This window comes from Micropterus dolomieu, linkage group LG14 (genome assembly GCF_021292245.1).
Source record: "Micropterus dolomieu isolate WLL.071019.BEF.003 ecotype Adirondacks linkage group LG14, ASM2129224v1, whole genome shotgun sequence".
NCBI lineage: Eukaryota > Metazoa > Chordata > Actinopteri > Centrarchiformes > Centrarchidae > Micropterus > Micropterus dolomieu.
Window position 1 is genome coordinate 4,080,738 of NC_060163.1, and position 15,916 is coordinate 4,096,653.

At 39.2% G+C, this 15,916-nt stretch overlaps 1 protein-coding gene across 1 annotated transcript in view; it reads left to right on the forward strand.

The window, feature by feature from the left end:
* Window positions 1–15,916, forward strand: part of LOC123982738 (ras-related protein Rab-37-like) — a 31,948-nt gene that overhangs the window by 11,516 nt on the left and 4,516 nt on the right. Inside the window, exons 2-9 of the mRNA XM_046068536.1 lie at window positions 2,985–3,178; window positions 10,564–10,674; window positions 13,839–13,880; window positions 14,035–14,101; window positions 14,231–14,283; window positions 14,556–14,621; window positions 15,220–15,276; window positions 15,361–15,437. Of these exons, the coding sequence (XP_045924492.1) occupies window positions 2,985–3,178; window positions 10,564–10,674; window positions 13,839–13,880; window positions 14,035–14,101; window positions 14,231–14,283; window positions 14,556–14,621; window positions 15,220–15,276; window positions 15,361–15,437 (667 nt within the window). The remainder of the gene's footprint in view (window positions 1–2,984; window positions 3,179–10,563; window positions 10,675–13,838; window positions 13,881–14,034; window positions 14,102–14,230; window positions 14,284–14,555; window positions 14,622–15,219; window positions 15,277–15,360; window positions 15,438–15,916) is intronic.

The following is a 15,916-nucleotide window of genomic DNA, read 5'->3' on the forward strand; positions in this document are numbered from 1 at the left end:
CTATGTTAATCTAACTTGTAATCTAAGAATTATAATTAAAGTCAAAAGCTGTGAAATTACAGTAATTATGGCTGTTTTCAATGATCAAAACTGTGTTTTCGACAGTTTAACAATACTTGTAGACACTATATACTGATTAAAATAACATTTATTCAATGTTTTTATTTTCCAAATATCCATACTTAAAGGAGATATTTGTCAATTAACCAGATGTCAAGTTACAGAACAAATGTTTTTTCTTACGGTTAACTGTTACTAATTGTACCAAGTTTAAGAAATGTTTTTACAGTATTAAACTTAAATTTAACCCTTTTTTCTTTTAAATAAGAAAAGAAATATAATAATAAATTCCTGTATGTATTGTAAGTTTGTTTACTTGAAAAACCCAAAAAGTTTCCTTAAGGTAGCAGAAATGTTATGGTTATTCACAGCTACAGGTTTTTCATATTATTTTACTTTAGAGATTCACAATTTTTGTAATTTCTTGAAATTTTCATGTATTTCAAAAATACAGGAAAAATCTGTGAAATAAAAAGGAATAAACATATATATAATTTTTTTTTTTTTTACAGTGTAGCAGGGTGCAGGTGGACTGTACATGTTACAGGATATAATGACAGTAGGGGAAGAGTAGCCTCATAAGAAATAATTTCCAGAATAACACCTTTTAATACTCTACCAACACATTACTGCACTGCGTTGTGCGTTATCATCCTGTACTGTAAGTCATTTATTTGGTAAATGACAATGTGTATATGTAACGCTAAGGGTGGTCAGCCAATTGAGAAAAGAGATATATATATATATATATATATATATATATATATATATATATATATATATATATATATATATATATTCCTCACTTTACACCAGTTTAACATGTCAGATGCATGTTGAGAATGAAGAGAAATAAACTAAAAGTATGTTCTCACCTAAAGCCACGATGACAGTCAGCAGCTCTGGTGCCATCACAGGAATCTCTCTTGTCAATCAGTTTACCCGATCTAAACACACATTATCTACAGCTTTAAAAATCTGACCTTTGCATAGTAGCTGGAGGAAAACAACTGACTCTTTGTTTTTTTTCACCCTGACTTGTTGAAACTTCTGAAACATTAGACAGACCTAGTGTCTGTATAGAATGACACACTAAACACCAGGTAAATATTAACCCCATGTCAGGAGAGTGGTTGAGCTGTCAGCAGAAAAAAATTAAAACGAAGGAAAAGGCTCTGCAAAGTTCACTCTTTTGCAAATTCTCTCTGGAGACATATGCAAAATTGACCTTTTAGGCCTTTTAAAATTGATACAGTAACAAATCACTAAAATCTATAGATACAAAGTGTAGACTTGCATGAGAGCTGTTTCTCACATATTCAGGGTGTGTGATCAGTTTCGATAGACACACTTTCAGTGGCAAATGACTGACTCAGACCTGAGTAACTGAGTATTAATCCATGAATACACTGATCATGTTTTATTAACAGTAACATAACTTTATTCATTTATCATGTAGAGACAAGCTGAGAAGATGCCGATGTGGGATTATCACACAGTATATCATTTATGTATGTAGACCCAGAAACATTTTATTGAAAGACATTTTTTAAAACTTTGAATTCTTAATATTTTCAGTTATCTTCAATAGTATGCAAAAGGGGTCTATGACATATCAAGCTTCTAAAAATGTAAGTCTTTTCAAAATGGATATTTTTGAAATTGGAACAATGTGTATAAACAAGTTTTATTTGTTACAAAAAGTGTTTAAATAAATTTTTTAAACATTTTTTTTACTTCACAGCCCAAAAAATGTCAGGTGGCGCAACCAAATATTTGTAACAACATATATATATTTTCCTACTATTTATTCTAAGTTATAGCATTGGCAAGTATTCCCTAGCATGTAGGCTAAACAAATTATTATTTTGTGCTTGTATTTTGTATTTGTATTTTATGTATCTAAGATTATTGCATTCTAGAGGCCATGTATTTAGTATCTTTAGCATCCAATTTTACATTTATTGATGGAAAAATAATTATACAAAAATACAAATTAACGTTTTCAATACAGTATCCAGGATCATCATTCTTTTAAACCACATGTTCGCTTTAACCTATTATTTATCAGTTTAAATCAATATTTTAGCTGGTCGCACCACCTGACAACATATTAGTAATGACAGCAAATAAAAGACCTTAAATGAAAAAGGCTCAAAAAACCACTTTAATAGACTGTATTATACTTTGCTGTATTTGTGTGTATAAAAAGTGAAACTGTTCTATAGTGATATTTCTGAGTGATTATCAGTAAAGATTTGATTTGCTTTGGTCATGTTTCCTGCTTTTTGGGTTTCTACTTAAGTTAACAAATTTACAAAACTTACAGCTGAGTTTCTGCTGAACAAAAGGGTGCCACACATGTGGAGTGAGGAAGTTGAAAAGGTACCAATAAAGACAGACAGGCTATTACTGTTGAAAATTGGCAACAATTTGCATTCAAAGAGCTGGAAAACTTCAACTCACTTGCAATAATAAGACTTGTGAAATGACTGGACTCAACCTAAAATACTTTACAATAACAGCTCTGATGCACAGCGCCACTTGAATTCAGCCTCATCCTCACGCATCCTCCTCATCCTCCCATTCACCGAATCATCCTCACCCGCTATTTGCCTCATACCCCCTCCCCTCATCCACACAAGCTCCCATCCAACACCCTTCACATCGTCTTCGTCCTCACAATGGCTGCTCAGTCTCATCATCTCTCCCTCCCGCCCCACCTTTGTAACGGATTCGGCGCGATGTGGGTGAACGATCACGACGTGCCTTTTAAATGTGAAGTGATGTAGGCAGATGCCCGCAGACTGTGATTCACTTCGAGGGAGGAGCTTGTCGAGGAGCGTGGAGCGCTCAGAGGAGAAAGCTGAGAGAGAGAGAGAGAGAGGCTTGCGTGGTTTGTCATCTTTTATTCTCCTCACCAGAGTGCTCCGTTGTAAAAGTGCGCATGCAGGCCAACAGGATGGAGCGGATGGAGTCGATGGAGCCGATCTCGGCGCACTACACCACGGCTTACCCGGAGATCCATCCCGACAGCGGCTACGAATCCAGAGAGACCACCGACAGCCAGGCAAAGACTCCACCAGCTCCGACTTATGATGAGGAATTACTGCACAAGGTATGGCGACATACAATCGAAAAATAGGTTTTAAATCCAGGAATCTGTTCGTTCTAGTGCCACAAACTCAAATTTTAAACATTGCTAGGAGAGTTTCTAAATTACTTCAAATGTGTCCTCTTTCTTTAATATGTATTTACTTAGTCTCCCTCTTTCTGTTATTTATACAGTTATTTATTGGACTTTCTAAAATGTCTCTAAAACCCCGTGCCTCCCGCCGCGTCCGCCTACGTGCTGGACTGCTTGTGCGCTCTCCATGGTGCTGATCTTCACTTTTTGGCACTTGTTGCGTGTCCAATCCGCCCAAAAGACATAGCCTACTTCCTTCTCTAACGAACAGTCAGATTTTAAGAGTGCTCTTCTCTTATATGAGTCCCCTGCTTCTTGCTGCTTCAGGGTGGAATAAGGCTTTAAAGAGAGGCCACTCTCTGCCGGCATCCTCTTGAGCAAGACCCCCTGTAGATGTGTGCATGTCATTATTACCACACGAACTGGGTTATGTAAATATTGTCTCTGAAGACTGGGGTGAGCTAGATTGCATCTCCCTGTCAATTTGCTCAAATAATATCCACTTCTGGACAAGACTTCTGTTTTAAGTGAGCAATTACATAGAGGACAAATGGTCTACATTGGCCTGACAGCAGGTACAGTAATAGATTCACTAGGGCAACACCTCATGTGGCATCTGTAAACGTTTAAACATGTTCCATAACAGAGTTTCTCTAAATTCTAGTGATGATTGCCAAAGTGCAAACCATCTTTAATTACCATAATAATAAGTCATTGCATGAAAGTACAATCGCCAATATAAAAAACAACATCAGCATAAAACAAGTGAAATCATTCAGAAGGTAACTACTAGAAAATAAACAATACATCTGGTGGTAATGTAACAGAACTGTCTGGTGGTCCAACAAGAAGACGAGCCTATAAAACGTTTTTTAAGACGGGCTTTAAACGCATGAAACAGTTCCAGCAGACTCAATACCACAGTTGCAAAGCTGAGGTGTCATTACAAAAAAAAAATGCATCACAGACTCTGGAACAGCCAAAAGGCTGAACCCAGCAGATTGTAGAGGCCTTTGGCAGCTCGGAGTGCAGACAGAAAGGTGTTAATGGTGATGTACTCATGTAAAGCCTTGTCAGTAATAAGTAGGATTTTAAAAATATGATCATGTTACTTTCTTAGCTGACATGATGACACCTGAGCCAATTCCATTAATTGAATGAAGAATGTGATGCAGATAAAACCTCAACAACATTTAGATTGCAGTAATATGAGTGATGCAGAGGTGGAGGATGTGTTCAGCTCCTAAGTAGAAATAATTAATTATTTTGCTGGGTTTGCTATTGTTAGCAACAAACAGTCAACTATCACCAGACTCTGCAAGTCTCCTCAGCTCTATGGAGCGTTTAGCATCTTTCAGCTCATTGTTTTGGTTTGCGTAACCTTACTGTTTTAATTCACTCTCACCGCTCTCGTCAACCTTGTTTTCAGCCGCAGCAGGCAGCTTTTTTCATAGAAAAGGCACTAAAAACCCAGCACCAAACAGCAGGCGGACACAGTTAGCAGCTAGCTGGTGAACAGAGTGGAGTGTTTGACAGCTGAACAAGAACAAAGGAATAAAGAGAAAAGAGAAACTCCCTTTGGGCTTCATGAAATGTCACTTTATATTATCAAGCTGTATCGCAGGAACAGCCTCCAGTTCAGAGTGAGGGAGCTGTATCAGTCAAGGCGTTTATTTAATAATGTTTTTGGCCTTTAGTTTGCAATGCCCTACTTTCTTTCTAAACATCGCTCGCTGTGAGAAATTAGTGCACCGGCAAGCTGAGAGGTTTATAATTTCATGTCTTTCCAAAAGTGAACGTGATATTTAGTTAATTTCTCATTTCTCTCATGGTGTTGTACAACACGCCAACAAAAAAATGATCACTGGTCTTGTAATCTACACTCACACAATCTGCTATAATGTCATTGCACTTACTGTGAAGTAATACTTTTGAAGAAGGATTTCTCTCCTTAGGGCTGCTGCTAAGCGACATAATGTAATTAGTGTGAATTTAGTGAGAACTGTGTTTTGCCAAAAGCTAATGGTCCAATAAGACATGAACTGGGTTACTCTAATGTAACCATTATGCACTTTGACAAGCCACCTTTAATTGCCTTGGAAGCAGGGTTTGTGTGAGTGCATGTATAAGACTTGTATTGTGAGAGGAGCAGGTGCTTTGCAAAGCAACACAAGCTGTTCTTTCAAAAATCACAAAGAGTAATTTCAGGCAGGCATGAGCAGGTCAATCTGTCCATTTTGCCCTATCTCTCTCCTATTAGTCCTCTGTCACTCTGAGGCTGTTTTGCTTTTGGTGCTATCTTTTACATTGTCTCTAAACGTAGAGCTTTTCTTTCACTCCATCTCACGCGTTTTCACCTGAGGGATCATGACTGCATAATAAAACAGGGGCCATGGTCACCATGTGAAATTGTGCTCCACTCAGACATTTTTATAAAAATCAATGCAACGTTGATCTTGTGATGCAATTAAATATCTTGTACGATTTGGTTGTTGGCAGTGGCAAGAAAAAAGTCCCCTTTAACAGAAACCTCAAGCAGATCCTGTACTCAGGGTGGGCGGCCATCTGCCTTGACCGGTTTGGGAGGAGAGAGCACATGCAAGTTCCACAAGAGAGATGTAAAGGAACAGTAATGGTTATGGCAATAATAATAATAATAATAATAATAATAATAATAATAATAATAGGACTCATAATAATAATTGTAGCAACGGGCAACAAGCAGGAACATGGGGGCTGTAGGTGCCCCGTAACCACAGATCCAGACTCTACATCAGAAACAGATGCAGAAAGCGACAGACGGAAACTCCTATTCTACTTTTAGAGACTCTATGAGTAACCCTTCATTCTGGGAGCCCAGAGTTCTAGTAGCGTATGAGCTCTTTAAGATATGATTGTGCCTGAGGCTTTGTAGGTGAGCAGAAGGATTTATAAATCTATACTGCTAGTGCAGAGAAGCTAATATAAGAGAAATATCACTCAGAAAGATAAAACTGCAAAGAATTACCACCCAACTCTGTAGTTCTGCTCAGCTCTACAAAGATTTTTCGCGTCTTTCAGCCCATTGCTTTGGTTTAGTCTCACCGCTCCCAGCACTCTTTGTTCCACCAGCAGCAGGCAGCTGTTTTCTGTGATTAAAATTGCAGCTGCCTGCTCAGCACCAAACAGCAGACAGACACAGTGAGTGAACAGAGCGGAGCATTTAGCAGCTAAGGAGTCAGATATTACTCTCAGGAGTTGGTAGAAGCCAGAATAGAGCTAAAAGACAGTGAATTTTGGACTTACATTTATCAGGTGATCAGACACTGATCTGATGGATGTGTAAACAGGTAAGGTTGCCATTAGCCATAACAACTTTATGAAGCCATATGTCAAACGTGTGCCCCTAAGTGGCCAAAACAAATATACAAACAAAAGTAATGCTTTTATCTTTAATAACTCCCTCTCTCTCAATACAAAGACAAGGAAGCTTAAGACTGCTAACTAGCATTGGATGCAATCCACTGGACCAGCATTTTATCAGCTTACAGGTATTTAGTATTCAACAGTTTTTGGACAACCATGTGGCTCTAAGGCACTGAGGAATAAGCTATAGCAGGCTTTGGACACACTGTATTTAAGCAGAACAATTCATTGTTGGTTTTGGTCTTTTCGTGGTTTAAAATTTCACTAGACTTGTCTTAACTGACTACTTTTGTGAGCTTATTTGAGTACTATATAGTAACTAAATAAAAAAACAGCGGCTCATTCTACTTCATTGGTCATTATGTTCACATTACAAATGACTTTGAAAGTATTTCTAAGGCACTGATTGTGATCCATAAATACATTGGTTTATACTGATATGCATTTATTTTAATAATATAAGAATTCACAAGTGTGTCTTTCAAACACATAGAGGCACACACATTGCCAAGACTGTAAGTTTGCGTCAGCCATCAGATGGACTTTTAATATCGGAAGCTACAGAAACCTGCTACTGTGCGGTGGTTTCAAATCCCAGCTGCATGGCGTATCCAACAGTCTAAATTAGTGGCAATATGAAAACTGTCAAACTAGATTACATTCTAGCCTGTGTGTAACAGATTTCATATTCTCCAGGAAGATTAAAGTGATGTTTTCCAAATAGCTTAGGCAGAGAAGTTCAGCAGAACCCCATGACTCCAAATTCTTTCCATTCCCTCAAACTGTTGGTCCATCTTCCCATACAGTAAAAGGACTTCCACAGTTCATGTTTATCACCATGATGGCCTCAATGGACGCTCTCTCAGAATTTTCTTGGTAAAAACAACTAGAAGAAAGGAAATTCTTGGGCACTTAACAGATTGCTTATGAGCCTTGAGGATGAAAACAATCTAATTCTCTCTTTCTTTATTATTCTCTATGCACAAAACACTCTAAACATCATCCACATCATCCATGTCTAATTCTCGAGCATTTGCGGTGCTTTCCTCTAATTGCCTCCAGTCTCCAGTGGGGTTTTATGAGACAGGCTCACTTCCCATTAACCTCTGTTACCACAGAAACAGCGTCCTAGCCCTCTCCCTCCGCAAACACACATACATCTTCATCATCAGCCGTACGCTATTTGGAAATACCAGGGTGCACCATCACGTACACACACGCATGTATGTGTAACTCTGCAACGCAATTGGTTGTGTCTTCACATACACACATACAGGTATTCCAGGATGTTCCTCGCAGTGGTGTCTTGAAAACAGGAAGCAGATGCCATTACAACACAGGAGGATCAGATTAAATAATAATGCAGCTGTAGGATTGTGTTATGATCTGCATGTTAGTCAAAGCCCCTCTGTATTTGCCGTTCTGAAACTTTGACCCATTTTTAAGGGATTCATCATTTTGAAATTTTCTCCTATTATAGCCGTGGAAAATATCCCTTAGTCAACTGTTAAAAAAAACAACTAATGTTAGATAATGTCAGAACAAAGCAACCGTCAGATTTTACATTTTCCCTCATCATAGCTATATTTATACTTCATACTAGGACAACAACAAAGCAGTTTCTACTTTCCACTTTTGCCTGGAACATTATGATGTTTGTAGCTTGCCATTAAGTACAAGACCCCCAAAAAGTCATTTGGAAAAAGGAAAAGATCAGCGTTTTCAGCCTACTCATGAAGCTGGCGTTAGCTAAATTAGCTAGCTAGCTGCAGTCTATCACCTGATGACAGTTGTCATTTGCCACCAAAATGAATAAATGCTGGCTAAAAATGCTAAAAATGTTAACATTAGAGTCTAGTTACCTCTGAATTATGAACAACGTTGTACGTTGAACAACATTGTTTCAAAAATATCCATGAATTTTCATGGTAAATCTGCCACTGTTATCATTGTAAGCTGCATATGCTTACGAGGGAACGATTCAATTATCGTAGCATGTTAATGCTAAAATCTGCTAATTAGCACCGTACACTATGTACAGATGAGGCTGAAAGGAAGGCGTCATTAATATATTGATGTTAACAGTTAAATCACAAACAAGATAAGATAACATTAACTACCTGCTCCCACTTCCTGTGCTGCTCCTCACTATCTATCTATCAGCCTTAAACATCATAGAACTCTTCCTTTTCACTGACTAAACATTAAAAATAACTCTTCTTTCAATTGCTGCACTGACTTTTTCTCAACAGAGAGAATAACTTACTGAAGTTATTGGCACAGCTGAGTATGTTGGTATGAAAATTCAGTGGATGATCACTGAGGCAGTATTCATAATTTATCCACAACTGAGATATGACACATTTCGGAGCGTTTCTAAAATCCCTCTAAATGCTGAGATCAAAGGGAGGCTCTAAAACATGTAACTATGTTCAGAAAGCAGCTCCTGCTTCTCAGCTCTAATCCTTTCCTTTCTTCCCCCTTTTACCTCTTACAGCCTTTAAAGAATGTTGGCAAAAACTTACAGGTGAATCCTTGCTTGGTTTAACTGATGATTACATTACCCTTCACTTCTGACTTTCTTGGTTACCTTGCTTACCTACATAGATAGCCAACGGTAGAGAAATGACCCGGCTGGATGTGAACCATGTCGTTGTGGTTCATGGTCAGCGCCTTAACCCCTTGGCCACACCAGGGTGCCCATATTTGACATTTAATTGAAATTCAAGATCCACGTCTGTTGACATTCAATTTTCATCAAAATTTTGACATCTCTACAAGACCACTTTTGAGGATGAATCATCATGACGGAATGGGGTCACAATTCTAACATCTTTTCAAACCACTTTTGAACATCTATGGAAGTTTGTGACAGGCTCACTGCTCACATTTGGGTAAGACTACTTATTATAATCAGGACCAACTTTCTTTCCAGAATCAAGAATGAACCTCCAACCCAAAGTGTTTTAGTTGCCTAACCTAAACCATACCCAAACCATAGTTTATTTGCCATAATGACAATATTTCATAAAATGTACCCATATTGTAGATGCCGTGTGCTGATAATGTAGAAAATGAGAAATGAAAAAACAAACAACCAAAACAAGCAAACATGGGCATTTAAAAGATTTTAGGGCTTTGCAGAATCATCCAATATGGATGTTCTTCTCTGTCAGTAGGGATGAACGTTTGTGACAGGCTCACTACTCACCATGTTAAGACCTCTTCTGAATGCCAGTCACAGGGTCAACATTTAGTGAGTTGGTCAAGACCATTTCTAAATTTACATTTTATTCTTTTAGCCGATGCTTTCATCCAAGGCGACATACAATTGTCATATATTAATAATAATTAATTAACATTTCATTTAATAATATGTCAGAGGTCGCACGCCTCTGGAGCATCTATGTGTCTTGCTCAGGGACACAGTGGTGAATGTGTCACAGTGGGAATTGAACCCGGGGGGGGGGGGGGGGGGGGGGGGGGGGGGGGGGGGGGGGGGGGGGGGGGGGGGGGGGGGGGGAGTGGGTTCCTCGGTGTGACTTTTCTAAGTGGGCTACAAATGAAAGACAGGGCTATGGAAGATGAAGTATTGACTGATGGCCGTGGTGACTAACTTGGATGCTTCTGAATGCTGCCTTTCATTAATTTAATTGTCTTGAAGGTTATCTCCTCCAGCTTGTGAGTCACACTGTAATAGCAGTACACTGCCAAGCTCTTGTAAAAGATAATGTTGTTTGTGCTGCTTGGAGACAGAAATGTCCACTGTGACGCAGATGCTGACTCACAATTCAAAATTATAAAATGACTGTGAGGGTTTAGCTAGAATGAGATTTGAACGGCTGATTGTGATTCCAATACAGTTTGATTGATTGATTGATTGATAACTGAACCTGGCTGTTTTCCTGCAGACAATCCTGGTCGGAGACAGTGGAGTGGGAAAGACGTCCCTGTTGGTGCAATTCGATCAGGGAAAGTTCATCCCCGGCTCCTTCTCTGCTACAGTGGGCATTGGATTCACGGTGTGTGTGTGTGTGTGTGTTCAATTTATTTGTGTGTAACTCTTTCATGTAGGAGCATTCACACATTTAAGTTTCAGTTCACCCAAATCACAAAAAAAATATTCTATTTATCACTTACGTCTTGTGATATTTAGTCATGCAGATAGTTTCGGTTTCATTGACCCAGTTCTTGAGATTTCTGCCTCCACCCCTATCAAATGGAGGCAAATGTTTGGAATGAATTGCAAAAGAATCTACTGCAACATCCCTGTATCCTGTATAATTCACTGAAGACCCAGTTTGATTCCCTAGTGCCTAAAAGTCCTTAAAAAAAAAGTTAGACAGGTTGACCATCCCAGCCAACCAATTATCTATGACAAGAATATAATGATCTAGTATTACCAGAAAACAATGCATGCTTGGGAAATAAACTACTTGGTTGTGCACCAGCACAGTAGCTCATGAGAGGCTGCCACTTTAAGTCTGTATGTATGCCCGCAGAGGGGAACAGGTTCTACAAACCCACAGCACAACAACCTCCAACAAGTCTGGCGGTGATAGTAGCCCTCCTTGTTGATAGGCCTTTTCTGACACCGGCAAGCCCTCTCTTCTCTTGATGTAGATTTCATTTTAGATGTAAAATGGCGGATGGCAACGTTCACGTTTCTTCCACAGTCCAAAACAGCAAACCAAACAATTCACCTTTGCGAGAGATTCTCAGTATCAAACATATCCCCCTTTGCTCTCTCGGAATCTCTCAGATATCTTACATCAGTGGCTAATAACGAGTAAGACCACTTCCTCTACATGCCTTAAGGCCTGGTCACACCAGAAAGCAAAGTTCATCCATGCATCCTCGCTAAAAAGCCAGTGTGGGAGGAAAAACACTCAGACCGGGCCAGAGGCCTAACGGGCCCTCACTCTCACACTTTATACTCTTGTTTGTAACTGTAACTTAGATGAATTGTGGTCCTTTAGAGACAACAGAGACTACAGTAAAACTCAAATCAACTCAAGTTTAGTGATCCTTTCAAACAGGTGCAAATACAAATACGTGGGTATCCGAGCTGGTCCCAGGAGCAGACTCCTCAAACTCCCTACATTTGCTGATATATCCTGTCTCGCTCCTTCTCTTGTGGGTTTTCTATATCTCCACATCCACACATAATCAATAGTGTATTCTACCCTATAACACTTCTAAAGTAGTTAGACTGAAATGTGACACTGATCAATAAGACATCGTCTTGATATTAGCGAAACATTGTATGTGCATGATACAATCACACAGTTGGTTAACATCAACACAAGTTGGTGTCCTGTGTCACATGATGACCTTCACAGCCTTCAGAGTTGCAGTCCACTTGCAAAGGCCCATTGTATTAATGTGTGTCTAGTCTTGTATGTCATCAGGCCTGAGAGAAGGTATTTATACTCTATTTTAAAATAAATTGTACCATAATTTACTAAATGAACATCATTTTGCATTGAAGAAGACCTGAAACTAGTGATTGAGACCACAAACTTATCAGGAAAATAAGAGAAGTAGCCTTATTTTACCATTATTTCTAATGGAGCCGTACTTATTTTTGGAACCAGAAGAGTCGCCCCCTGGTGGCCGTTCAATAGAATGCATGTTTCAGGGACTTCCTCGTTCACATCAGGGCTGAGTTTAGTGCAGACAAAACGTAGCAAAATGTTTTTTTCAACGGAAACGGTGGTTCCCTGAACACCCTGCTGTGTACGCAAGCGCACTGAATTTTCCTGCCTTTTTAACACTGTTGTGTTTACAAATTTGCAGCTGATTGGGTAACACCTGAGACACGCCCAACGTTGCCCAACGTTGCAAGGAAATATGTCGTTCAATCCAAAAATGTCAATCTTCAATCCAAACTGGTGCAAAACATTTTGAGATTGAACTCGCCCCAGATCAGGAGGCTTCCCGCTTGGTTTTAATTGACATCTTAAACATTATCCTAGCATTTAGTAGTTATCAAGTTAGCCATATAGAATATATGATATATAATATCATGGCTAAATAACAAATCATTAGAAGCTTGAGGAAGTACAATAAAGACAAGTTGGTGAACAACCGTAGCTGTCAATCTAACATCTAACATGCATGCCAACTGTTAATGCTAGCTCCAAGCAAACTCACAACAACGTTCTGGGCGAGCTATGAAGGTATTTTTGTGTCTTTTTAATGCAAGCAAAAACACAGTTTTGAGAGCATATTTTTTGTATTGCAGTCAAAAATCACGTTTGCAATTTTTTGTGTCACAGAAAGTTTTAATTGCTAATTTGTCCTCTTTGATTGCAAGTCAAAAACTTTTCCTTGCGAGTCAGAAAGTTTTGCAGGTCAAACCATTTTGCGAGTCAAAAATGGTCAAAATAAGAGTTTCTATTGGTGGGTTTGACTTACTAATCATAGGTTAGCATCGACCGCATGGCCACGCCCACAATACCCCTCGCTCCGATGGCTACGACCAGCACTGGAGACGGAGTTGTTACGTCAAAAAAACATGCATCTTTTGTGGAGCAGTTTATACTCTCTTCACCACTGCAAGCAAATTCACTAATTGTGGCAATTCCATTGAAATTAATTGATTTTTTGACAGTTTTTCCATTTTAATCTAACAAACTAAAATACTTATCATATAGCTTTTATCAAATAATCATCATTATTGTTATATAGTAACAGTAGGTCCGAACAAAACAGTTGCCAACCGCTTCTCCTACGTACAGGGTCGCGGGGGCAGAAGCCAATGACATCGGGCAAAAGGCGGGGTACACCCTGGGCAGGGCACCAACCACTCAAGATCACACCTAAGGACAATTTAGGGTCACCAATCAACCTAGTCCACATGTCTTTGGACAGTGAGAGGAAGCCGGAGCACCCAGAGAGAATGCAAACTCCACTCTGGGGCAACCGAGGTTTGAACCCAAATCCTTCTTGCTGTGAGGCAACAGTGCTAAGCACTCAGTTGCCAGAGAGACCCTTAAATTAGTAACACTGATTCTATGCTGTTGTTGAATTTTTCACCATATTGGAGTGGTGGAGGCAGAAATCTTAAAAGATAGTGGGGTTTTTTTGTAATTTGAACAAATTATTCCTTTAATCATTCTTTAATCTGTATAGCCAGTGCCCATTCTAACAGCGGAATAAAATCTGTGTCTGCTTCTCTCAGAATAAAGTGGTGACTGTTGATGATGTAAAGGTCAAACTACAGGTCAGTAAGTAAATCAGTTCCACTGAAAAGTTGATGTTATTTCACAATAGCAATCTATTTTTAGAGCGCAGGCTGGTTTCCTCCTGGGCAAGTGCTGTAACTGAAAACTAGAATTGGGCAAGTGGCAGTTTTTGTTCTTACTTTTCTGTTTCAGATTTGGGACACAGCTGGGCAGGAAAGGTTTAGAAGTGTGACACATGCCTATTACAGAGATGCACATGGTGAGGCAACTATACACCATAATCTACATCTGACTACTACTTTTTTCCACAAAATTTACTGCTGACAGATGTGCAGCAATAGAATTATGTGTTCATCAATCTTTTTTTTTTTTTATTCTATCTCTAAAGCTTTGCTCCTGCTGTATGACATCACCAGCAAAACCTCCTTTGACAACATAAGGGTAAGTCTGGGATATGTCTACCGCCTGGAAATATATGGTAATGAGTGGGTCAGGAACTGCCTTTAACAAATAATTCTTAAAGTCAAAGAGAGCGTACAATGACCTCTGTGGATCAGCTATCAATACAGTTGGCACACATGCACATAAGAGTGGATATATGTGTCATTAGAATTACCCTGCTTTCCAAGTTTTAGAATAATGCAAACACACTTTCTGTGTGTTTTGTTGGACTGTCTGTGTATTTATGTATCTATATGTCTTTCTTGTTGCAGGCATGGTTAACAGAGGTCCATGAGTATGCACAGAGCGATGTAGTCATCATGTTGCTGGGAAACAAGGTGAGAGGGAATGCTCTGAGAAGCTCAGCAGGTGGGGGGGAAAGGCTTTATTATTGCTACAATTAGTTGCTACATAGGCCTCCACTTAAAATTACCTGGTGTGATTCCTTTTATGGAATGGCCTTTTATTATGGCCAGCCTAAGGCACACCTGTGCAATACCCATGCTGTCTGATCAGCATCTTGGTATGCCACGCCTTTGAGGTGGATGGATTATCTTGGCAAAGGAGAAGTGCTCACTAACACTGATTGTGACAGATTTGTGAACAATATTTGAGGAAATAGGCCTTTTGTGTGCATAGAGAAAGTTTTAGATCTTTGAATTCAGCTCATTATTAATGAGGCAAAAACAAAAGTGTTACGTTTATAATTTTGTTCAGTGTAATTAATGTTGTTCAGAAGACTCCATGTGGTTCATATTTTGTTTAAAATATTTAAATATTCACATGCAAAATAGAATTTATAGAATGCCACTATATAACAGTAGCTTAATTCCTCTAAACTACCTTTGTACTATATGAATAGCTTAAGTGCAGTTCATTGAATCTGAATTCACAATGGTCCTATTCTAACCATACTGCCCTGTATCTCTCTGTCAGGCTGACATGAGCAGTGAAAGAGCGATCAGGAGAGATGAAGGAGAGAGGCTGGCCAGAGTGAGTTTTTTACGCACTGCTGTACGACCATAACTGATGTGGTTTACTCTGTTCACTGTTGTTTGCCCCTCTTCACGTCTTCAGGAGTATTCAGTTCCTTTCATGGAGACGAGTGCCAAGACAGGAGTCAACGTAGAGCTGGCCTTCACTGCTGTGGCCAAGTATGAAACAGTCACACATACTGACTATCTAACACTGTACACTGTACTACTGCAGTATCTTCAGTCTGCTGTGAACTGAGCTGGCCTTAGTTATTACTTTCAACTGTGTGGTGTTTAGTGAAAAGAATAATAAGTGATAAACAATGGCTAATACAGTAATTTGTCAAAATCTATTAAAAATAATTTTGTAGGGATACAGTGTACCAAAACATAATCAGTTACTAAATGCATCATATACTGTATAGTCACTTTTCATTGAAATAAATCAAATTTTCATTGTCTTATTGTCAATGGGCTCAAAACTCACTTAGAAATGAAGCACCCGCTTGTTTTCTCCATTGCTTGCATCAGCCACTATTCTGCTTTTAATGTGGGGACTCCATGTCGGATTCAGCCCTGTGCGCGCTCCCGAGCCTCTCTCGTACTACAGCGACAACGCGGCAGCTAACGACACGCAGTCTACTAACACCATAAAACAA